Below are 23,664 nucleotides of genomic sequence, written 5' to 3'. Positions count from 1 at the left end.
ATTCTTAGCATTCAACAATTAACATTATATAGAATATAAGAAACCATCTCCTTGGTAGCTATTGTTCTCGAAAAGTTACGATTCACAAACCAAACCAAACCACAAATAAACACTAGGAAACTCCACCAACATACCACAATGCCGATAACTTTTATTTTTCTCGAATACCTTCATAAAGCCTATCTAATCATTGCTGAGCACACTGAACCCTCTGGGCACCACCATGCATGTCCTCATCATCGTCATACGCCTCGTGTGCATGTGCTTGCTTTCGACGCATTTCCTCCTCTATGTTTACATCATGCAGCGTAGTCTCCTCACATTCATCCAACTCCATGTCGGTCAGCTGAGCCGAAGTCTTGGGGGGGAGGACAGCCTCCAGAGCCTTGCACTGTTCTGGATTCAGTGACTCAGGGAACTCCACTGTGAAGTGAATATATAACTTACCTTTCATGAATGGCCTCTGGTACATTGACATGCCTTCATCATTTATAGCCTTGAATTGATCTGATAGACACCAGTGAAAAAAAAAATTAAATCAGTGGAACTAAAAAATATTCTGATGCAACGTCCATTTGTTAGGATGAAAGCCTAGAATTCTCAATCAAAAACTTTTATCACAATACAGCCCAAAAACTAATGCACTAACTTTCACTGCTATGCATTTCGTAACTGAACTGAATATTACGATTGCAGGGACTGCAGGGACAGGTTGCAAATATCATTTCGTCCATTAGTATAGTTATGATAATTGCACCATACTAAACCAAACACATGACCACAAGCAACTCTGTCTTCTTCCAGTCACTAACTACGAGAGAGAGAGAGAGAGAGAGAGAGAGAGAGAGAGAGAGAGAGAGAGAATGTAGGTGCAATTATAGGCATAAAGGGAGTGAAAGGGTAGTATGTTTTAAATTTAAAAGGCAAATAGATGTGATGTTACTCCCACCTGCTCCATTTTCTCACTCTCCGTTAAATTTAAAACATATTACCTTCTCACTCCCTTTGTGTCTACACTAACCTTGAATCCTCATCATATATGTTTGTTTTCTGTTCATGTATTTTTCGGTTGTCTGTTTTCTTTTTCTTTTTCGCCCAAAACTTCATTTTGTTTGTCAATAACCCATAAAACACCAATCCAAATCATCATCATTGGTTCAAGTGACTATGGCCTACACATTTATTTGACCGACCCTAATAAAGGTAGCATAATAAAAAAATTCCAAGAATGAATTTGATAATGACTCATAACATCAGGAACTAACCAAATGCACAAAGCAACTATTCAAAATGAGTACAGTAATAATGAAACTTACCAGGCTTTACAACTTCTCCAGGTTGGGATTTAATGAGGAGCTGTCTTCCATCTAAATGTGTCAATACAAATTGGAAGCCGCAGAGTGACTCCACAAGTGACAAGGTATGTTCAAAGAAGAGATCATCACCCTTCCTCTTAAATTTAGGGTGCTCCTTTTGTTGTAGGACAAAGACAATATCGCCTGTGATGGTGTCTGGCTGCAGAATGAATAAAAAAAGGAAGACAAAATAGCATGGATCAATAAATGTACCAAAGACAACTGACATAAAGAGGTTACAAATAACGAACCTTCAAAGTTCAAAGTGAAAGCATGTAAACCTACCGCTTCATCAGCTTCACCAGGGAATGTAATCTTCTGCCCATTTTGCATGCCCTTCTCCACAATTACTTCTAAGACTTTCTTTTCCTGAACAACCTTCTCACCCTTACATTGTGTGCAGCGATCCTTGTCATTAATGGTCTCACCAGTACCCTTGCACTCAGTGCAAGGATGTTGCATTTGCTGGATCATCGAGGGGCCAAGATGTCTAATAGATACTTTCATTCCAGAACCTTGGCAGCCAGGACATTTCATTGAGGCACCTGACTTCGACCCTTTACTGAATCATGTCAAATACCATCTCCATATCAGAACCATAGAGCACTAAAGTAAATTTCGGATAACATTCAACTCATATTAAAACACTAACCCCTTGCATTTGGTGCAGATTTTGTTGCGCGCGAGAGAAAGCTTTTTGGACGTTCCATTGTAGAGATCTTCCAAAGAAACCTTAAGTGGATGGATCACATCCTCTCCCCTTCTCTGCCTTCGGCCTCTGCTGCTTCCACCACCTGGGACATAGCATCAAAACACTTAATTCCAATTTACACAAAGTACAAACACGGAGCTCAGATAAAAACAGGGAAAATGCCTCACCACCGAATGGGTTTCCACCAAAGAAGGATTGGAAAATATCAAATGGGTCATGGCCGCCACCTCCGCCACCCATTCCTTCCTTGAGGGCATCCTCGCCATATTGGTCATATATCTCACGTTTCTCTGGATCACTCAGAACCTCATATGCTTGGGCCAACTCTTTAAACTAAATTCCAAACCGGTATCAAAACGGTCAGAAAATCAACATAACAAGAAACTACCATTAAGTTTTATTTGATGACAATGAAATTCCAGCACAAGCACCCCCTCGGGTCGGACTATAACTCGTAGTGTCCGAACACAAACATATAAGAAAGATTGAAGAAAACCCAATATATAGTTTCACCATGTTAACTGCTTTATGTGATACCTCTGATTTATCAAAAACGATTCAGATGAATTATAAATTTCAATAATTTAAATTTTCAATTGCAGTAAACAACAATAAAAAATAAAAAAAATAAAAAACCCAGAAATCCCCAATATACTCAAAGCTAAAAATAAAAAAATAAAAAATAAAAATAAAAATAAAAATAAAAATTTGCTAGATCTCAACGAAACCATAGATTTGATAAATCAAGAAGCTGCTGAATTAATAAACCAAGAGAATATTAATATTAGGAAAAAGAAAGTAAAACCTTCTCAGGATCGCCGCCCTTATCAGGGTGGTTCTTGATGGCGGCTTTTCTATAAGCCTTCTTTAGATCGTCCTGCGAAGCGGTCTTTGAAACTCCAAGGATCTCATAATATTTGCTGTTATCGCTTTTCTTTGGAGCTCTCCCAAACATTCTCACTTGTTAGCCTTAATCTGTTAAATAATTAAAAAATAAATGATAAAAAACACCATTAAATTTCAAAAAATAAGAACAAATAAAACCCAAATCCCAGAAATCGGTTTTGAAATTGATACAGAGAAAGATGATAGAGAACTAACCGATTTCGAAATTCGATTAATTGGAGGTATGTCGTCAGAATGAGCAGAGACGAACGAGAGAGGGCGAGAGGGCGAGAGGGCGAGAGAGAGAGGAGTGTTGGCTCAGGGATCTGTATATTAAAGCGAGGGAATGGACGGCTGCGATTGATTGTCAACAGGGTGGTCGCTGAGGGTTAGTATTGACATTTCGCATGCGGATAAGGAAGGATCTAGAATTTATCTTTTTGTTTTTAACCCTTTACCCTTTACCTTTTTTTATCTGTTTGCGGAATATTGTTTTTTTTTTTTTTTTTAAAGAAAATTGTTTTAGTATTAAAAAAGAATAGTGTTATGTAAATCAGAAGTAGAGATTTACTTTGTGTGTTAATGTATTATTTGGGCAACAAGTATTTTTTTCATAAACTAGTATAAATAAAGACAACCTAGAAATCTTCTTGCATTTCTCTTTCTCCCTATTGTCGTTCCTCTTATTCTCAAACTTTTTAGTTTATAATATGTTATCAGCATCCCCAAATGCCAAGTTTTGAATTTAGAGAGGTCCAATAAAAAGCAGAGTTTGGTAGCATCAATCAAATACTTTTAAACATGGTTTCAATTTCAATATTTTCCAGTTCTTGATTGCATGAATATTCACAATGAAGCACGAACTCTAATTTTATGTTGTTCGAATTATATATCTTGCCTTGATTTATATTTCGATTATTCAATTCAATTGCAAATATTGGATTTTGTATTGCTTTTGAGAATGCAGATACAATGCACTTAAAGTTCATACTAAATGTCGAACTTATAGTTTCGAGAGATGCCATAACAATGTGAAGTTTTCTAAGATATATCACTCATGTTGAAACCCAAAGTTCTTAATCAAACAAAATCATGTCTTGAACAAGAATGTTCAAATTTTTTATGTTTACATACGTTTTTTTATCTTTCCATAACACTAACCGCGACCTTGTTCCCTCATCAAAATATCGACCTTAACAAGCTCGATTTTCACTACTTTAGAAGTCTCTAGAATTAATTGAATGTTCATGCAACCGAGGGCTACAAAATATTGAATTTGAAATCATGTCTTCAAAGTACTTGATTTATGCGACCAAACTCCATCTGACAAGAATAACACATTTTGCATGAATGATGTTCCAGGCTCTGACAGATTCACTCCATAGTTATCGACCCCTATTTCAACCGTGTACTTCGTCATCATGTTGGCTATCGTATTAAAAAAAAAAAAATCATAGTTTCTCAAAATATTTCTTTAGAACATGTTTTAAGAACAATTTTATTTAAAATTCAAAAACTTGTTTGGTATGAAATTTAAAATTATTTATAAATTTTAATAATTAAAATGAAAAGAAAATTATCGTACAACAACTCAATTGGAGGGCCGGAGGAGAGAGGAGAGATAAATATGTGAGATAGGGAGAGGAGGGGAGGTGAGAGAGAAAGAGCAGAGGAGAGGAAAGTATGAGAGAGATTTCGGGGGAGGAAGGAAAAAGAAAGGAGAGAGATTTAGGGGAGGAAGGGAGGAGAGAGAAAGAGGAGACATGAATAGGTGAGAGATCTGGAAGGGAGGAAAGAGTCAGATAGCATAGAGGGAAAAATGGGGAGTGAGAGGAGAAGAGAGAAAAAAAATAGTGGAATTGAAGTTTAAGGATCTGTTTGATACTCTCCTTGAATCAAACTTTTAAACTTAAAAATAATTTTCAAGGTTTAGATCTTAAAAACTTGTTTGATAAAACTATTTTAAAAAATTGAACAAACTAAAAAATATAATTTATTCTTTAAAAACATAAAAAAGTGAGTTTTTAAAGTTTTTAAACTTAAACGCACTCCTTTCTTTTCTCTTCCTACTCTCATCTCACTCCAAATCTATCTCTTTCTTTTCTTCTTTCTCTCTCCCTTTATTTTTTTACCTTTCTCGTCTCTCCTTCAATCCGCTCTCTTCATTCTCTCGGTTCTTTCTCTCACTCATATTCCTCTCTATCTCGTCTAATCGTCTCTCTTCTTTCTATTTCCTTCAATCATCTTTTATTTTCTTTCCTCCTCTCCCCTCTTTCTCCCTCTTCTGCGACCCCTTCTGTTTAGATCTTTTTGTCTAGTTTAAGTCGTAAAATTTAAAAATTTTAAATCGCAAATCAATCAAGTTTTTAAGTTTTAAAGAAAATTGTTTTCAAGAAATGTTTTTAAGAAATGTTTTGATAAATGATAAAAAAAAATTTCAAATAGGATACCAAACATGCCCTAAAAATTCTTTAAAAAAAAAAAAAAAAAAAAAACTCTAAAAACTCACTTTATGTGCTTTCTATAAGTAGGTTAATTTTCAAGTTAATTTTGAATTCAGTTTTTGAAAACAATTCTACCAAACAAGTATTGAAGCTGTAAAACTTAAAAAGTTGTTTTGAGTCTAAAAAGTTGGATTCAAGTAGAATACCAAATAAGCCCTAAGTGTGTAATACCGTATTCTATTTAAGCAAAAACTTTCAACATGAAAGCTGATTGAGATCTAGTTTCATCAAACATACTTCGGAGTCGGAGTTGGCTATTAAAATTGCTCAACAGCTTCAACAGCATTGTTTTGTCCATGGAGAACAACAAATTATCGCAGCAGCTGGCGAGACTGCAAGAGGAAAATTTGAATGGCACTCTACCTTGTTTAATCAGAATTAGAAACTCTTCAGTTGCATAATTACTAAAAACATCAATATTACAGATGCCCCGCGACGTACAATTTGGTCACGTACCTGAAAGCTGCGGGAACCTGGAGCATCTAACTTCCACCACCCGACTTGCGTTTCTGCAGAATATGAACTTGGAATTCCCTTTCCTTTTTTCTTTTGGCTAAAAGAAACACACATGAACCTGCATAAGATGGGGAAGTCCAGCACTCCTGCAAGGCTTGATAGCAAACACTAAGGACGGGGAAAAGAACACCACCACTTTTGTTTGCAATAACCAAGCGCCCGAACTTGGTTAATGTACCACTGCACGATTCTGCTCTAAATGAAATAACTGGGGAGGATGAGTTTGATATCCTGAATAACCTGCCAAACCATCCAAAATGATTCCATGTTTATCAAGGTTTCAGCCCAAGACGTTTCCTTGTCTTTCCTACAAATAAGTCCCCGGATTTGATCATGCCTGGGATGCAACCACTAATCGTCACTAATGGGAACTGAGCAATTCCCTCATTCCTCCCAAGTGAAACAAGTGCCATTTCTAAACCAGGCTTATATGTAGCCATCTTGCTTTCATTTCGTCCTCTCAACAATAGCTTCAGGTTCTCGGCAGTCACTTCAGCATGTCTTTGTGCTAAATATCCTTGTTTGATCTCCTGTTTTAATAGATTGTTTTCATTAGTTTAAGACAGATTTTTTTTTTTAATATATGAAAATTTGTAGACATTGATAGTGAAAATGACGAACAACAAAATCGCAGCAAAGGTTGACCCAACTTTTTCACCGGACTCATAACTCATACGGCTGTTACTTCTCGCCAAAATGACATTGAACCCTCACAAAAATACAAAGTCAATATTACCGAGTATAAGCAAAATCTAAATCAGAGCTGTCATATTGCACTGGGGTCTGTAGTCTGTTCGACATTTTGTTCTTGTTAAAAACCGATCTTTGTGGTTTCTAAATTATCTTTTCACTTTAGTATGAGGTTTCTCAAAATAAGAGCTACTTACTGGTGATATTCTCTACAAAACACTGTATCATACTGAAAACTCCCCATTTATCAATCATCCTATTTTTTTCTTGTCTGAAGTTATTTATAAACTGATAATTTTGCTTATTTATAAATTGATAATTTTGCTGCTTATTAACCACAAGACTAGAAGTTTTGTGCATTGTTTCACGAAATAGAAATATCGAACAAAGTTCAGGCCTCATAATATTCCAAAACTTGTTAAACTATGAGAAAAGCAAAATCATGATTGCAGTTCTGCCTCTACCATCAAACAGTTAATTAACTCTATAATTTTTCGGTTTTATAATTAGCTCAGGTGTTTTTAGGCCCCTAGCATTTTATGTGAATCAAACCCTGAATTTTTTCCCATATTTATCCAGCCCCTCAATAGTTACTTACAATTACAACTTGTATACTAACCACTAACCATGACCTAGTCAGTAGTTACATTCCAGATTTGCACTTTTTAACTTTAGGATCCTCGAATTCGACTACCACCACCTATTTGTCCATGGGTAGAACATATCAGGTCCACATGCCTCAAACAAGGAGTTTCTTACTAAATATTGACTGCCAAAAGCAAAAAGCAAAAAATAAAAAATACTAAAAACACAAGAGAAAGATAGGTTTGGCTGACCTTAACATCGGTTATATCTCCTACTGCAAAGATATTTTTATGACCACGAACCCTCATGTTTCTATCAACCATCAATCTTCCTTGCATATCCAAGTCATTCTGTAAAATACTCTCCCTAAGCCATGACGAACCCATTGGTTTAGCCGTGCACACAAAGTGGCAATCAGCTGCGATAACTTCTCCAGAAGATGTTTGAAATGCACCATCAGATACATTGTTCAAATTAACGGACTCATTCAAAAGAACTTCAACATTTTTTGATATTAACCAATCAAGTGCCTTTTGGGAAGCCTTCAAGCCAATGAATTCTAGTAGCCTTGACCCCCTGTGCACAAGTGTCACCTTCTTTTCTGGAAAATCAGTGGCAATTTCACCGGCAAGTTCAACACCAGTAGGACCCCCTCCAACAATCAGGATTGATTCAGCAGAATTGATCTTTTCAAACTCTGGACACAGAAACAGAATGGTGAACAATTAAGATATAGAAGTCAGCGTTAAGTATTGTAGCCTTGTTGGAGCACCTTCACGAAATTAAAATTAAAATTCTATTTTCATTATTTTCCTTTTCCTTTTTAGGACAGAGCCAGGATTTTTTCTTGGGTGTGCTATAGCTCTAAGCTACGTAACCTATTAAAGGAGCCTCCTAATATTGTTTCTCATATCATCGATCAAAATATACATATCAAAACATATTCGGGATAAATGAAATCATTATGAACAAAACTCAACAGCAAGAGTATATTTCATTAATAAGTAACAAATGTATACCTAGTTTTTTTTTTCTTTTTTTTTTTGTTTTGGGAGGGGGGGGCTGGGGTTTGTGGAGACATAAGGAGCCTTCCCTCAAAAATGCACAAAAAGCATACAACATAAGTAAGAAACAAACATGCAATGCAAGTATGTACAACAGAAACTACTTAAGTAAAATCCTAATATAATGAGAATACTTCAAAGACTCAAACAATTCACAAAAATAAAAAAAATAAAAACTCAACAAACTACAATCCTAACTCCTAAATCCCATAACCTAAATTAAGTGAAACACGTTAAGTATTAAAGCTTCTTAACACTTACTCGGGTAGGCTGAGTGGGACTAAATCATTTCAACTACTACTGGTAGAGCGGTTAAAAGTCCACAAATGCAATCTCAGAGAAAAAAAAGTAAACGTATGAGATTTCTTACATGAGTTATGTGGATTTATATGTTAAGTTTAATTTGGAAGTGGGTGAAGTACTAAATGCAATAGCTATCATAAAAACTGACCACAAGCCCACAAATGCAGTGATACTTATGAATCTTTATGTATTACCTGCCTGGTACTGACTGAGCCTCGCAACTCTGGTTTTTGGAACAGAGTCCTTGTGACCAGTGGCTATAACAAGGTAATCATATACAAGCAAACGGCCATCTGTAGTCAATACTTCACGGTCTGTGATGTTAGCTGCAGTAGATGCAACAATCCGCACATTTGGAAGATAATTGCAGTGATTAATGATGGATCTTTTGGCAAATGATGGCTCCACCATTGCCCTCAAGCTTCCCCATGGGATCTCGAAATACTCCTTCCTGAGGTGTAAACAAAAATTTCATTAAAAAGGAACAAAGAATAAAATAACTTGATACGTCAATAATCATAGTTGTATTGATACTAAATTATGCATACTGAGGAATAAGTGGACTGGAAACCAGAAATGACGCAAAAGAAACCATGATTCTTGTTTACAAATAAGTAATCTACAGGAGAAATTGGAAGAGAGCATTGATCAGATACAAAGAAGGACACCTAAAACCAGAGAAAACACATCATCTTAATCATAAATAAGATGTGGACATGTAATAAAACTCAAATCAAGGGGACCATGACAGGTCTTGGTTGTTGCATGTAGGTAGGGAAATGGTAGGTGTCTTTAACATTCCAATTTAATAAGGTATGAGAAGAGGTATTTAGCATGGTCAGATGATGGGGGAGAGAGAGAGAGAGAGAGAGAGAGAGTACATGGTTACATAGTATTTTTACTTCATGTTGCGGCATAAACATGTGCCAATACAAACTGGAAAAAACTGCCTTACTCAACAGTTGCATGACAAAGTAATGCATTTTACCATTCAAAACATTTAAACAGGTCATCAGTGACACCACTTCCTTCTTGTCATCTATCATGTTTACTATCTCCACTGGAGTAATTAATAGACAAGTACACCCAAAAAGCCTTGCGCTGCCTGTTATAAATGATCATTGATCAAACAATTGAAAAATTCATAAAACAAATAGAACAAAAAATTGTAAATACTTTTATCTTAAAAAAAATTAAACAAAAAAGTAATAATATGATAAAAGAATGAAACGAAGTCCGTTGGCGTTTCTTGTACACTCCTGATGAAAACTATTACTAAATAGGCCCTTGATGGTTGATGGTACACCTAGTTTTCTTCCCTTTCTACACTTACATCTATGACAAAACTTCTTTCTCAAACTCTTCAATTGGTGTTTGAGCTAAATTCATTGATTACTATCTTAGAAAGCCTGAAAATCATGAAGATACTTATTTGCAATAAATCTCTGCTCATCCATTTAAACCTTGAATGGTGTTAATATACCTCAGCAGCTGAGCATCATTTCATTTTTTCAAATTATTAGAAAAACCTAAATATTCATCTAACCTTAGGAAAGTTTACAAAGGCATGATTAAGTTAACGAATGATATATGAAGGCTAACTAACCAGTTGAAACTTGCCAGGAGCCACCACATCACATGTCGAATATTTGGTTTCCCACACATAAATTTAAAATATCATTGGTTCAAAAGGTACAAACCAAGATCGTTGGGGCACAAATGCATCCACAAAAGACAGCAAGAGCAACCACAGAAATCACGATGACTTAGATCAGTACCCGTAGTATATTTCACCATTTCAGACTACTTCTTCCAATAATCATGAGCCATAGCCTCCTCAATTCAAACATCTGAATCCTTTATTCTACCGTCATTCAGCTAAATAATAAGCCTTAAGGTAATTCTAACTCATTGCATATTTGCAAACCGTCTCCTTTTTCCGCAGAATCACTGCTTATTCATCTTCAGAGAAAAGGCATTTCCATAACTTTTACTTTCAATCTGAAATCAATTCCATACATATTTCATTCAAATCGGTGCTATCAGGACAGAAAAGAACTGTTGCTTGACATCAAGCACCTCCTGTTCATGTGAATTAGCTGTGTTTGGTATGCAGTCTTGTCAAAACTAAACCCCCCACTGCCTGCCCTTCGTCCAAAAACAGAATGGAGTCTATACTATGCTCAAAATCCGGGCTGTAAATTGTCTTTGTTTTCAGTTTCTTCATCTTATATTCATGCAGCAGTAGGGTTGCACTTGCACCCCCTGATGGTCTCTATAGTGAATTCTTACCGTAGAAGGTATCCTTGCAATTGACTTTTCTAAGATAACTATCTACGGAACCCAACAACACAGAAACTAGAGGAGCACATCATTTAGAAACATCTTTCAAAATTCATGATTTACATTATCCCAATACATCCTTCACCAGTACATCATCTTAAGAAATCATGAATCGCTAGCTTTGTAGGATTGTCCGATAAATATGAGTTAGCATTCATACATGATTTACATTAGCCCAAAGAACCATGAAAATAAAAGCAATACCACTCTTTTTCTTACTAATATTCCTACATCAAACAACACCATAATAAAAGTTACACAAAGGCTCTTTATTTTAGTTTCTCGGTGCAGATAGCCGGGGCTTTGAGTGAAGTGTGCATAGAGAACGGACCTCTGTTAAATTAAAAGTTAGCTTTCTGTCGGCTCATAAGGTTATCATTTTCTCTAAATACACAGAAAACCAATCCAATTGCAAAATCAAATTCTGTGACCATATTCTGCCGCATAACACAGCATAGCATAGCAAATTCAAGGCAATTGATAAAAATTTAAAAAAAAAAAAACAAAAAACAGTGATAAATTCAATTAAAAAAAAACCTACCTAGCATGGCTACTCCTCTCTCTGCACTCAAGTTCGAATTCCCTCCCCGTAGTTTAAACAAGATTAAAGTATTACTCAATGATCGTCGGATGATAGGAAACAAGTAAAGTAATGGGTTTAAAAGCATGGCTTACTGATCAACAAGGACAACATCAGCGCAGAACTGGAGAGAATGGGCTACGACGGAGCCGCCGACGCCGCCTCCAATCACCACCACTCTCTTCCTCTCCGCATCCGATGACTCTTGCGCCGCAGCCATTGAAATTGAGAAGCACGTTGCACTGCACGAGCACGAGTAAAATGGAAACGCTTTCCTCTCAACAAGAAGAAGAAGAAGAAGAAGAAGAAAGGCGAATTAACGAGGAGATTTTTGGTGGTTACAACTTCATTTGCTTTGCTTTGCCAGTTCACGTGCACTGGTGGTATGAGTTTTGGGTGTGTGGTTAAACCAGCTACCAACTCAGCGTTTCAATGCCACCGGTTTCCCATTTTTTTTTTTTTTTTTTTTTTTAACCCCTTTTCCTACAACGCATAGTTTTGTTCCAGAAGCTTTCTCCCCTCCAGGAATGCGAACCCCTTTAAAACTTTATTTACTTATTTACTTTTTTAGTGGATAGATAGAGCAGGAGATTCGGAAGAAATTTTTATTATGGGTGGGCACGATTTGGTTTGATGTAGTTTTGAGTGAAACCAAAATCGAAATTGAAATTTTTTGCAGTTCGATTCAATGCGGTTTCAAACGGTTTCGGTTTGGTTTTTAAGAAAAAATATACAATTTGCAATTTAACATATTAATAAGCCCAATAGCAATAGGAAAAAGACATTTGTTATGTAAACACTTAGCACATTGCATGCAGTTGTGATGTTAAAACATGTTTGTGTAACAAAGGGTGTCCTTTACAATGTTTATCATAAAACAAGTTGAATAAATTTGAATTCATTAAACGTGAGCAAAACTTTCATACTAGAATATGTGATATCATGCTTCAAATGAGTGGGCTTCATTAGATCATTGTTCGACTCTTGATAACAAGATTAGTTCACCCTTGTACATATATGTGTGTGTGATGGTGGTATAAAATAACAAAGGTCCTTCAAGTTAATGAACGAAAGAAAATGATGAATGATGATATTCTAGTGTGGTTGAGTACATACTAAGTGTATAGATTCTAACAAACAATCAATTAAAACATGAAATCTAATATGGACATTTAATTAAATATTTATTAATATTTGCGGTGCGGTTCGATTTCGGTGCGGTTTTCAAAACCAAAACCGAAACCAAACCGTTTTCTATGTTGCGGTTCGGTTTCAAAACCAAATCTGTTTCAAAACCGCAAAACCAAATCGTTCGGTGTGTTCGATTTGGTTCGTGTTTCGGTTTCAGTTCTAAGTGCCCATCCCAAATTTTTATCATGCCAAGGACACGGTTCGATAGACTATATCTCATAATACAATTTGACGAATTTTTAACCAATTATATTATGACATTTAATGTATCGTACATTATTTCTAACCTCCTAAAAAATATCTCGAGAATCGGGAGGGATTGTGATTAAATTTTCAGGCTCAACATTGTGTCATCAATTTTTTAAACCGTTTTTATTGTGCTTTAAAAATAAAGTAAACGTTTGATAAGTTTTCTAAAAGGCTATGAGCATGAAAGAGAGTGAAAAAAGTAAAGCTCAAAACGTATTTTTTAGATCTTGTATGCTTCAGCATTCATTCCCATATCGTTTAATTAAAGGAAAAATAATAAAAAAGATTTTAAAATTTTGAGTTTTAACTATAAAGATAAAATAAAGGATAAAGTGAATAGTACCAGGATTGACTTTTTAGTGTAAAAATGTGATTTTTTTGTTAAAATGAATAATAATGCGAGTATTTCGTTAAAATTCTCTTTAATTAACTGGTTGATTGTAACATCCCGTTCCGGGATTTATTAAAACGTACGTGTGAATTTACGATTTTACCCCTAGATCGTTTTTGTCACGTTATTAGTTGTTGGTGTGGTGTGGAATGTATTGGATTACACCCACACACACACACCCTTTAACTTTCCCGGGATTTCCTCCCTCATTCCCTCACTCTGTCTCTCTCTTTTTCTTTCTCTTTCTCTTTCTCTTTCTCTCTCCCTCCCCGAGCTCCATTATTCCTCTTCTTCTTCATACAAACACACGGACACACATACAAACCTAATCAAACCTTCACCAATCAAGAAACTAAGACCACCATCGTGTTCGTGGAGCTGAGAGGAGTTCAAAGGTGCCATTTTCAGGTAAGAATATAGATGTTTTCACGTCGTTTCAACGAGGTCCGATTATTGCACTGTTCATGCAAACCTAATCTAGCTTGTTTTAGGAGATTCTAAGCTTGTAGATGTGTTTGTGAGGTCCCAAGGAGCCTCGGAGTAGTTCGTTGGGTGAATTTGGACGTCACGATCGTCCTGTGCAAAGTTGGCCGAGTTTTGACCTTGAAGACAGGTGAGATTCTTTAATTTTTAGGCCTTAAAACTAGTCTAACGTTGTTCTACTAGTCCTAGGCTTCATTTTGGTATAAAGAACGTGAAATTTGGTTGAAAAACGAAGGAGAAAACAAGGTTTGAAAATTACCCAGTTTTCCGGCGCCGGCGCCGGCGCCGGAGTCTCGCCGGAGAAGATAGGGGAATATTCCGTTAAGTTTAACGGAATATTCCTAACGGCAGTGGACGGAATCAGTTAAGTTTAACGGAATATTCCGTCAGTTTGACGGAATATTCCTGACGGCGTCTGTTAACACCGTCAGTGTGCAGTGCACGTGGCCGCGCGTGGGGGCGCGTAGGGCCGTGCCTTGGCCGGCGCGTGCGTGGTTCAAAAATTTTTCTAAAAATATATGTGTGATCTTGAGGTTGTGTAGGTCACGTTGGTATATTCATTTGTCCAATTTGAGCAATGTATGAGAAGTTATTACGAGAAGTTGCTTAGGTGCTTTTAAATTAACGTTTTTGTAACTTTGTCGCGTATAGGTGATTCGTTTTCCGAAGACGAGCGTACACACTCGAGGCAGGGGGGCTACGACCCTTCTAATTATCAGTGAGTGGGCTTTTGTTTTCCGTATATACCTATATACATCTAAATTCCCAGAAATAGAATAGAAAAGGTTATTTGTTTTATGCCATGCATCATATGAATGTTGTTTACGCATCATCGCATGTATTAGTAGTGGCATACATATATATAAATGTGTATTTGGTGCTGTGGACGCACAGGTAAGTGCCAGGTAAGCGGTATTCACGTGGTTATGCATTCCTGTTTATTATGCAATCGTAGTTTGAAATGCTTAGAGAGCTCATAATCTGCACCCCCGATGTTAGTGCTCCCGCCCAGGGTCAGGGCATAGTCCTTCACGTGATGTTCACCCGCACCACACGCTCGCCTTGGATCCAAGTTAGGTGCAAGTCTTGTCGTGCAGACCACATTAGGTGGTTCCGACTCGTAGGTGACCCGCGATTATTCGCATAGTCTTCACGTGATCGTAGCACTAGAGCGTATATATATTACACCCAGTCTTGTCGTACAGACCACGTTAGGTGGCTCCGACTTGTGTGCAGATTCAGATGTTGAGTTGAGATTGGAGCTCTATAGGCAGCGGTACATGTCACGTTAGGTGACTCCCGACTGCCAGATTATATGTTATTGATGTGGTTATGCTTGAGCATTTATATTTGAGTATGATATTCTGTTGTGGCATATTCTCAAGCATGAATGGCATATGGTGAGTATGAATGGCATATGGTGAGTATGAATGGCACATTGTGAGCATGAATGGCATATTGTGGAGCATGATTGGCATACCTATACATACGTATATATGTTCATTTTCTGGGAAGTATACAGGTTTTACGGCGAGGGGTTAGAATGTATTTTGCTAAAGAGTTTTCAAAGAACTTTGTTTTTGCCCACTCACGCTTTTGTTTTTGCGCCCCTCCAGGTTCTAGTGGTCTAGAAGGTTCGGTGGTTTATCCCAGAGGGCGTCCCGGCATTTCTGACAGACATTCACCATTGTAGGGTCACCTTCGGGTGTAAATATGTCGTATCTTTTCCTTTTGGACTGTTGTAGACTTGCTCTGAATTGTGTCTCACATACACTAGTACTTTGTATGCTATTAAGTTTTAATTATTAGTACTTTTATATTACCTTCTCATTAGCTTCCGCACGCGCACATGGCTACGTCACCTTCGAGTGACGGCCAGCACGTCCTGATCTCGGTCGGGGTGTGTCATTGATACTGTTGGAGAACGGAAATTTCGATTTATCAAGGGAAGCATTATTACTCACTACAACGATAGTGTATGCTCGTCATATGTTTTTGCAACATGCCATTTAATCCAAGGTAACTTTTATAATTACAGGGGTTCGCAATAGTTAAAAGAAAATGTTGGAGATGGTTTTTATAAGTAATATTATTTATAAAATGTTTTTGCACCACATTTTTATACTATTTTAAGTGGTATTTGATGTAGACAACCACATCATTGGAATTAATTATATTTTTAAATTTAGTTCATTATTTAATAAATTAATAATTAAGAAAAACTAGTTAATTAAATGATGATTGTGGTATGATGGTCTTTCTCCTTCCTTCCCTTGGGTTTTGCAAAATTTTCAAATGATGTGATTATCTATATCAAATGTCACCTAAAATGATATAAAAAAATAATATAAAAATATGGTAGGAATAGTTTATTGGTTGGACAAGTTTGGATGTTGGTCGACTGAGAAAGTTGACAAGATGAGCTCAAAACCAAATGGAAAGTTGAGAATAATTGAGTGCAGTAAAAAGGAAGGCTGCAAGCCTGTCTGCTTCTGGTAGCTGTCACACTAACGCCGGTGACTCGCTGAATCGCTCAATCGCAGACGATGGCCAACAAAATAGAGGGGCTCAGCTTTGAGCAAAGGCATGGGAAGCAAAGGGTTAGGGTGGCCAGGGTCTGGCGGAACAACGACGGACGCCATTCCATCGTCGAATGGAACGTCGGCATCAGCCTCCTCTCCGATTGCGTCAATGCCTATACCCGCGGCGACAACTCTGATATCGTCGCTACCGATACCATGAAGAACACTGTAAGTAATAAGCCTCTTTCTCTCATCGAATCAAATCAACAACAATCGACATGATCATCATTTCCATCCACTCTTATGTTATTAGAGATTATGATTATGATCATAGATTATGATTAGTAAAATGATATCTTCTTATCTAGATTGATAAATTATTTGTAACTTTTCAAATATGTATGAAATATATCCACACGCACTTTTTTACCATCTACATACTCTGCTAATTTTTATTCTTTAAACTCGTCAATTCATTTGATCCGATGACAGGGGTGTGTGGATAGCACCATCGTTAGTAATATGATCTCGTCTTATCTATGCTTGTCCATGGACGAATGAATGAAACTGCTGTGCAACATTTCAACTCTAATGAACTATTGCTAATTGATAACTTCTAAGGCTTATATAGGAACTGATCATGATTTTCAGCACCAAATGTCAAAAATATCGGTTGAAACTGCGGACGAAGAAATTGGTTCCTCAGTTCAATTGATAAAAATAAAAGACGAATACAGGAAAAGAATGTAGGAGTGATTAAAGAACTTAGCAACTAACGTGACTGCTTATGGACCCAAGTTCCAGTTAACACGATGATACGAAATACAATGTCCTACTGACACAAAAGAAAAAAAAATTACGTAGACAATTAGACATCTATGTTTTTTAGTTTTCCCAGTACTGGAAATCTGCTATGTTTACATCATTTAGATTGCTATTCGCCTTTGGGATTTAACCTAGTTGCAACACAGGTATGTGTAAAGGCAAAGGAATGTAAAGAAGAACTTTCAGTGGAGGAATTTGCAGTTCGACTTGCAAAGCACTTCACATCGCTTTACCAGCAGGTAAATACTATGTAATTTAAGCGTTTTTTATTTTTTTTTTTAATTAAGTTTCATTAGTTAATACCATACTGTAGATGAAAAGGAAAAATGGTCGATACTTTTACTGCTGTCGCTGCTGAAACGATGGCTGTAGATGTTATTCTTGGTTGGCTTACTGGTCTTTGTTTTCTGTTATAACTGGTCTTCCTTTGGTTAGAGGTGCATCTTCTTCTAATGGTTTACGGTGTATATGTTATTATCAATAACTGGTGGTACTCACAGGTTCCTCTAATGGGTTAGTTATGAAATTAGTCTTTTCTGGTCACTTTAACTAATCATGCTTTCATCTGGACATCTTAATGTGTATTCCCTATCCTGAAGGCATGATTCATGGAAATGAATTTATATTTCATTTGTAGAAGTTGGTTTCTTTTTTAAGTTTGATTGGTTGTCTTTAAGTCTGGACTTTTCCTTTGCTGTCTCTCTCTCTCTCTCTCTCTCTCACTCTCAAGTGTGAACACGAACACCCGCCCTCTCTCCCATACAAAAAGAGTTTCACACTTTGAATACTGCCTGGTTGGAACTGCTCTGGCCATGTTTTATGCTTCTAGTATTTGCATAATCTAGAAAGAAAGTTGTCGTTTTGAAATATAAAAACGAATTAAAAAAAGGAGAAAGCTTTCTTCCCTGCAACCTGTAGTGGTAGTTTTAGTAGTCTTCCTGAGTGAGACTTCGATAGAGATAGGTGAAGATTATTTGCATTAGAATTGTGTGTCTGCTCAAGCCTCCAATCTTTATTTCCAATTTCAAAGCATGGTCTGGCTATTTGTTGCATTATACATGTTAGGTGTTGAAAGATATTATACTTTGTTTCCACCTTAGCTCCATTTTTCCCACGGTTCCCGTTACGCCTTCCACTCTTATGATGCTAAATTTCCACGAACGCTCATTTTCAATAAAAAGAAGTTTAACGATACGTCTTTACTACTTTTTTTTCTTGGGAAGCCTTGTTTGAGTATTGGTATGATGAGGAGTATTTTGGCACAAACTTCCTATGCCTACTGTTTAGACAGTATTCACATTTTTATCTTGCTTTTCATTTAAAGATCTTTCAAGTTGGCATCTCATGTTTTTGTTTTTTGTAATATTTGTTGTTTGTAATAATTCATAGTTAGTGAAAAAATCCAGTTGTTCTTATTTCTGTAGGTCACTACTGCCATAGTAAAGATTGTGGAGAAGCCATGGGAGCGTGCATATGTAGATGGTCAACCACACGAACATGGTAAGTCTATCTTCTGTCTTGCATGGAAGTGCGGGCGAAGCTATAACATAACTGTATATGATATCGACTATCTAGTGAAGACTCTATGATGCAGGGCAGTCTCGATAAGCTGCTCTCCAGTGGGTAAAATAGGGCCAAACCACAGTAGGAGCGGATTCCAAATAAGCATCAGAGAATAGAGAGATAGAAGCAATAGAATCAAAGTAGCAAGGAAGATTTGAGTTCTAGGGAAATTCCCAAGAGAAACTCTTAAATCTGAAACTGGAATACAATCGATAAAAAAACTGAGTACACGAGCCTCTTAATAGCCTATCTACACTAGATTACATCTGCCTAGAAACCGTAATCCTTTTTTATTAAGAAATCTCATCCAACTAGTACTTACCTAATTAATCCAACTCCTATTAAGATTACTTAATAAAACCTATTAGATTTACATCAAACACATAGGGAAACATGAAAAATAATAAAGAACTAAACTACCCAAATTAACTAGAACCGTAGCCTAATTCCTCAGTTGACCCAAGCAATCTTGAAATCCTTCTGGATGCTCCCCCATCACTTTAGAATCAGAAAACTTGGGAATTTAATTCGCCATATTTCACATGATTATTTGCATTTAGCAATTTTCACCTATTTGCTCCATGTTGTTCCTTCATTCTCTTGTATACTAAGATTGTTTATTAGCAGAGAGTTACCTTAACTTGGAAACTAAACAGCGATAATTGTTGTCTAGTTGCTTGTAGAGATGACATATTGGATGGCATCTCCATTCTTGTTGCCTTAAACTTAAATCTTGTTAGGTTACCATTTTTTCTCATCAAAATGTTGAGTAGAAGTCCTTATATTTAACATATATTCTGAAAATATTTCCAAGCATATTGATTTGCAATGTAGAAACATCTATTCGTTTAATTTCTTTTCTTTTTAATTTTCTTCATCACCGTCTTTGTAAAGGTTTCAAATTGGGATCTGAGAAGCATACAACAGAGGTAATTTTTGAGAAATCTGGTGCACTTTGGCTGACTTCTGGTATTGAAGGACTATCTCTGCTAAAGACAACACAGGTAATCTTATCCAATCAAATTTATATCAAGGTTTTCAAAGTTGAACGCGTCATGTATATCAATGTCATAATCAATGCCTTTGCGCAAAACAAGAAATCACCAATTTTAATTGCTCTTTTGTTTCTGAGAAGAAACCAAAATTTTATTAAGAAGAATGTCATATGTACAATTATGGACAAGGAATCCACTCTCAATTTAGTGCAGCAAAGAACAAAACTCTCTTATCTGCCTCAACTTTTCGTTTAGGTTAACGATCAGACATCTAAATTAAACCCGCAATACATAAATCACTGAAGCTCAGTCTAGCAGCACTGACGACTTGGAGACTCCTTGAACTCTACTGTGAGTGAACCCCAGAGGGGGGAGACCAAAAACTAACTCAATCCAAAATTTCATCTACCCTGAATAATCCCAGAAACTCAAATCTATTTAACTCCATCCAGATGATCTTGAAAACTGCCATGGCCCTTCTACGCATAAGAGTTTTTACAATATTGTCTATTTTTCAAGACTTTAATCTGCATTAGAACCTCGTGACATCCGTTTGGGATCGCCTAACTTGAATGAGTTTCCTTCGACAATGTCTACCTGATCTGTATGGTAAATGGACAATTAAGAAAAAGATGATTGACAATTCCATCCCCAACCTATAAAGAATACACGATTGAGGACCAAGATGATTATACAGCCTTCTTTGAATCTGATTACAAGTATTAACTTTCCCTTTAGCCACCAAAAATGCAAGCACTTGAATCTTAACAGGAATCTTTGCCTTCCAAATTGGATCAAAAGGAAATGGACCCACTCTCACCCCCTGTTATCCCCCCATTGATGGTAAATGTCTCTTGAACATCTATTCCAGCCCCTAACACCCCCCTTGAAGGAAATAGATCAGACCTCGAGCTTTGCTGACATGAAGGCAAACTTTTCCGACCAGTCATTGAGATTCCTTATTCAAGTCTTAACTGTAGGGAAACACAGATGCATCTTAAAATCTTGAAGCTTCTTGATGCCCTTACTGGAGAGTGATAAAATCTGGAAACATAACTTCCAATGCATCAATATCCAGCTACTAATGAGTTATCAAAATTTACTGTTTCGTGGTTTCTGACTAACATGGTATCATCTGCACATAGTTGTATTATCACGCTCATCCATTACCAATTTACTGAACAAGAAAAGGAGACAGAAAATGTATTGCATTAAAGACATTACAAGCCGATGTAATTTGGGAAGACTTTTAACTGCTATTTGCATATTAGCTTGCATGTATGTTCTTTTTCTCTTGTTGAGTTTGTTGGTTGATACTGATGATTTTTTGTTTGGATTCTGCCTGAGCAGTCAGGTTTTGAGGGGTTTATTAGGGACAAATACACAGCTCTTCCTGACACACGAGAGAGGATACTGGCTACAGAAATCACTGCATCATGGAAGTATGCATGTTTTCATTTGGTGATGTGATATAATGCTTGTTAAGTGGTTTTCTAATACTTTGGTTTTCCTCGAGGTTTCTTCTGTATTATAGTCTTCATTGGGTACATTGAGTCCAAAGTTAATTTCCCCAAGTGTTTGGAGAATACAAATCTACGTTACTGAGATAAATTGCATGCAGGTACCAATATGAATCTATTTTTAGCATCCCTCAAAAGTCGATGTACTTCAACGAAAGATACCTGAGTGTGAAAAAAGCTCTGGCTGACACTTTCTATGGTCCTCCAAAGGAAGGAGTGTATAGCCCGTCTGTCCAAAGCACTCTGTTTCACATGGCAAAGACTGTTCTCAAGGGGTATTTCTCTGTCAGCGCACAAACATGCATGTGCTTACCTGTATGACATCTATCTGTTTTTCTATTTTGCATTTTGTCAAATAAAATACTTTTTCATGTTCATGGTTACAGGTTTCCTGACATAGCAGCAGTACAACTGAAAATGCCAAATATCCATTTCTTACCTGTTAATCTATCTAGCAAGGATAATACTATTGTGAAGGTAAGACTCGTACGTTATACAAGTTTTTGCATACAAAATCTATATACTTATTTACCAACAGATTGAATTTCTGTACAGTTTATTTTGATTTGGTTTCATGATTTGTATGATATGAAAGAAAGGTAGTTGGATGAGTATCTAGCCTTTTAGTCTGTACTTTTCTTAAAAAGATGAAGGATCTGAGAGGGTTTCTAAAACTAAAACTAATACTAATCTTCAGTGGTTCTCATCCGTATATATCTAGTATTTGAAGAGAATAAATTGATTTCTGGCTAGTCTGGCTTATTACTCAGCAACTTTCCCAAACCAATCTTTTCCTGCTATTCTGCTTAGTGCCATGTTGTTTTTTAGCTCACATCCCATGTTTCCTCGCAAAGGAGTTCTCCACTGCGGCATGCAGTATAGTTTGCCTTCCTGGTTTCTTCAGCCCTCACCCTTCATAGCCAGTTTAAAGTCTAGTATGCTGGTGGTCTCCGCTTTGTCCAGTAGTTCTGTGACACTGTTTGAAAACTGCTGTTCCTTTCGCCATACTGGGATCGGTATTTCCTGTGCTTTACAGAATTTACATTTAGATCTCGTAGGAAATAGGTTATTCATACAATTGCTAATATTCTTATGTCAAAGTTGTAATTTAAAATTGCAAATCTTCTGTTAGGCATAGACTTCGTAGGAAACTAAATATCTAGACTTCATCATTCGAATAATTTGCAAGTTGATAAAACCCAGCCAGTTATTGTATACAATATACATGTGTTTTAGAGGTCATGACAAAAACAACAACCACCAAGGCTTATCCCGTTAAGTGGTGTCAGCTGTATAAATCCTAGAACGTCATTGCTCTTGGTTTTGCACCAAGTCTTCCGTTAGCTTCAAGTACTCCATATCTTTTCTTCTAGTCTCTTTCAAAGTCTACTTAGGTCTTCCTATACCCCTTTTGCCTCGAGCCACCAGCCACCATCTCATAGTTGCATCTTCTAACTGGAGCCATCTTAACCGGAGCACCTGTAGGTCATGACAATGACGCATCTTTGAAATAAGGGATTAAGTTTACTGAGATGTGTGAAACCAAATCCTTGGTATAACGAAAACATAGAGATGCCAATGGAAGACTTTCAATTGCGTGTGGATTTTTATGGTGACGTTAATCTGTTATTTTATTCTTTCTTTTCTTGGGGTATTAGCCAATGCTGTGTTATCCTTTGACTTTGAACTTCAGTTTGAGGACGATGTTTATCTCCCAACAGATGAACCACACGGATCAATCGAAGCTACTCTAAGCCGTTTCTGGTCAAAGATGTAGTGCTGCTCGCCATTTTTATGCATTTGTAATTGATAATAAAAAATAAAAAATAAAAAATATAGGCCGCATGCAGCTGCTTCATGTTAATTTATAGGGTAATTCACACTTTACTATTTTATATTATCATGATTTTCAAACTTTCATACATTAAATTTTTTTTATCCCAGTGCCATTACCGAAAATGAGGATTTTGAGAGACTTTCATACTTGTGTTAGGCTTTCCGTCAAAATTTCTATTAACACGTGACGTGGCGTCCACGTGTATAATGATTGATAAAGATTATCCTATAATGTATTTTAACAATCTAACCGTTTATCTTTTAGGCTAAAATAGCAAAATTTGAAGCTATATAACCGGTGGATTAAATGGTAGTCGTTTTAGCATTTCTTTGTAAAACCATATTAGTTCATTTTCCTCACTGCAAATAAATATTTTAATGGTTTTAAGTTAAGTATATTAATTGAATGTAGACGATTTGGATCCTTGAAAAAAGTTACGAGAATTGAAATATGTAAGGGAAAGGCAACCAATTGAACATAAACTAAGGAAGGGAAAGAAAGAAACAAGGAGGTAGCTTTAGTTAGGAACGTGGGTGGGTTTGGTTTTGTTA

At 36.5% G+C, this 23,664-nt stretch overlaps 3 protein-coding genes and 1 long non-coding RNA gene across 9 annotated transcripts; 2 read left to right on the top strand and 2 right to left on the bottom strand.

Annotated features, from left to right (window-relative positions):
• Positions 1-10: 10 nt before the first annotated feature.
• LOC137746805 (dnaJ protein homolog) lies at positions 11-3,323 on the bottom strand. The gene is made up of 7 exons (XM_068486814.2): positions 3,169-3,323; positions 2,873-3,042; positions 2,235-2,400; positions 2,008-2,149; positions 1,641-1,917; positions 1,317-1,515; positions 11-507 (listed from the first exon to the last, which is right to left on the bottom strand). Exons 2-7 carry the CDS (start codon positions 3,020-3,022, stop codon positions 188-190), a joined length of 1,254 nt encoding a protein of 417 aa, XP_068342915.1. The 5' UTR covers positions 3,023-3,042; positions 3,169-3,323; the 3' UTR covers positions 11-187.
• A 2,355-nt stretch (positions 3,324-5,678) lies between these two features.
• On the bottom strand, positions 5,679-11,971 carry LOC137747521 (uncharacterized). Of its 5 annotated transcripts, XR_015954748.1 has the most exons (6): positions 11,633-11,934; positions 9,603-9,719; positions 8,809-9,065; positions 7,499-7,944; positions 6,154-6,502; positions 5,679-6,107 (listed from the first exon to the last, which is right to left on the bottom strand). XR_015954748.1 is itself a non-coding variant. In XM_068487650.2 (5 exons), exons 3-5 carry the CDS (start codon positions 9,023-9,025, stop codon positions 6,245-6,247), a joined length of 921 nt encoding a protein of 306 aa, XP_068343751.1. In that variant the 5' UTR covers positions 9,026-9,065; positions 9,603-9,719; positions 11,633-11,934; the 3' UTR covers positions 5,679-6,244. The 5 variants fall into 5 exon arrangements, 3 of the variants coding, with proteins under 3 accessions (XP_068343751.1, XP_088538603.1, XP_068343750.1); XR_015954740.1 differs by lacking the exon at positions 9,603-9,719 and having other exon boundaries at positions 11,633-11,971; XM_068487650.2 differs by having other exon boundaries at positions 5,679-6,502.
• Positions 11,972-13,586: 1,615 nt separating this feature from the next.
• On the top strand, positions 13,587-14,594 carry LOC148698382 (uncharacterized). The gene is made up of 3 exons (XR_015967033.1): positions 13,587-13,776; positions 13,891-13,981; positions 14,503-14,594. It is a non-coding gene; the product is annotated as an uncharacterized LOC148698382 (long non-coding RNA).
• A 1,635-nt stretch (positions 14,595-16,229) lies between these two features.
• LOC137747210 (uricase-2) lies at positions 16,230-23,235 on the top strand. 2 transcript variants are annotated; one of them, XM_088682456.1, is made up of 8 exons: positions 16,230-16,601; positions 17,345-17,437; positions 18,623-18,698; positions 19,656-19,765; positions 21,107-21,198; positions 21,378-21,551; positions 21,663-21,753; positions 22,998-23,235. In XM_088682456.1, exons 1-8 carry the CDS (start codon positions 16,398-16,400, stop codon positions 23,028-23,030), a joined length of 873 nt encoding a protein of 290 aa, XP_088538582.1. In that variant the 5' UTR covers positions 16,230-16,397; the 3' UTR covers positions 23,031-23,235. The 2 variants fall into 2 exon arrangements, with proteins under 2 accessions (XP_088538582.1, XP_068343377.1); XM_068487276.2 differs by having other exon boundaries at positions 22,970-23,235.
• Positions 23,236-23,664: the final 429 nt, after the last annotated feature.

The sequence above is a fragment of the Pyrus communis genome, chromosome 2 (assembly GCF_041283825.1).
Source record: "Pyrus communis isolate YQ-2024b chromosome 2, ASM4128382v1, whole genome shotgun sequence".
NCBI classification, from domain to species: domain Eukaryota; kingdom Viridiplantae; phylum Streptophyta; class Magnoliopsida; order Rosales; family Rosaceae; genus Pyrus; species Pyrus communis.
Note: the sequence above shows the minus strand (reverse complement) of the source record. Positions and strands in the feature narration are given on the sequence as shown.

Bases quoted from the DNA above. Each gene is read 5' to 3' on its own strand.
- LOC137747521 (XM_068487649.2), bottom strand. From the start codon at position 11,757: ATGGCTGCGGCGCAAGAGTCATCGGATGCGGAGAGGAAGAGAGTGGTG. The intron at 9,066-11,632 runs GTAAGCCATGCT...TTTACACCTCAG, and splicing joins GATGTTGTCCTTGTTGATCA to GAAGGAGTATTTCGAGATCC. The intron at 7,945-8,808 runs GTAATACATAAA...TTCTGTGTCCAG, and splicing joins GCTCAGTCAGTACCAGGCAG to AGTTTGAAAAGATCAATTCT.
- LOC137747210 (XM_068487276.2), top strand. From the start codon at position 16,398: ATGGCCAACAAAATAGAGGGGCTCAGCTTTGAGCAAAGGCATGGGAAG. The intron at 18,699-19,655 runs GTAAGTCTATCT...GTCTTTGTAAAG, and splicing joins TGGTCAACCACACGAACATG to GTTTCAAATTGGGATCTGAG. The intron at 21,199-21,377 runs GTATGCATGTTT...AATTGCATGCAG, and splicing joins GAAATCACTGCATCATGGAA to GTACCAATATGAATCTATTT.
- LOC137746805 (XM_068486814.2), bottom strand. From the start codon at position 3,022: ATGTTTGGGAGAGCTCCAAAGAAAAGCGATAACAGCAAATATTATGAG. The intron at 1,516-1,640 runs GTAGGTTTACAT...TTCATTCTGCAG, and splicing joins CTGGTGAAGCTGATGAAGCG to CCAGACACCATCACAGGCGA. The intron at 508-1,316 runs GTAAGTTTCATT...GGTGTCTATCAG, and splicing joins TGGAGAAGTTGTAAAGCCTG to ATCAATTCAAGGCTATAAAT.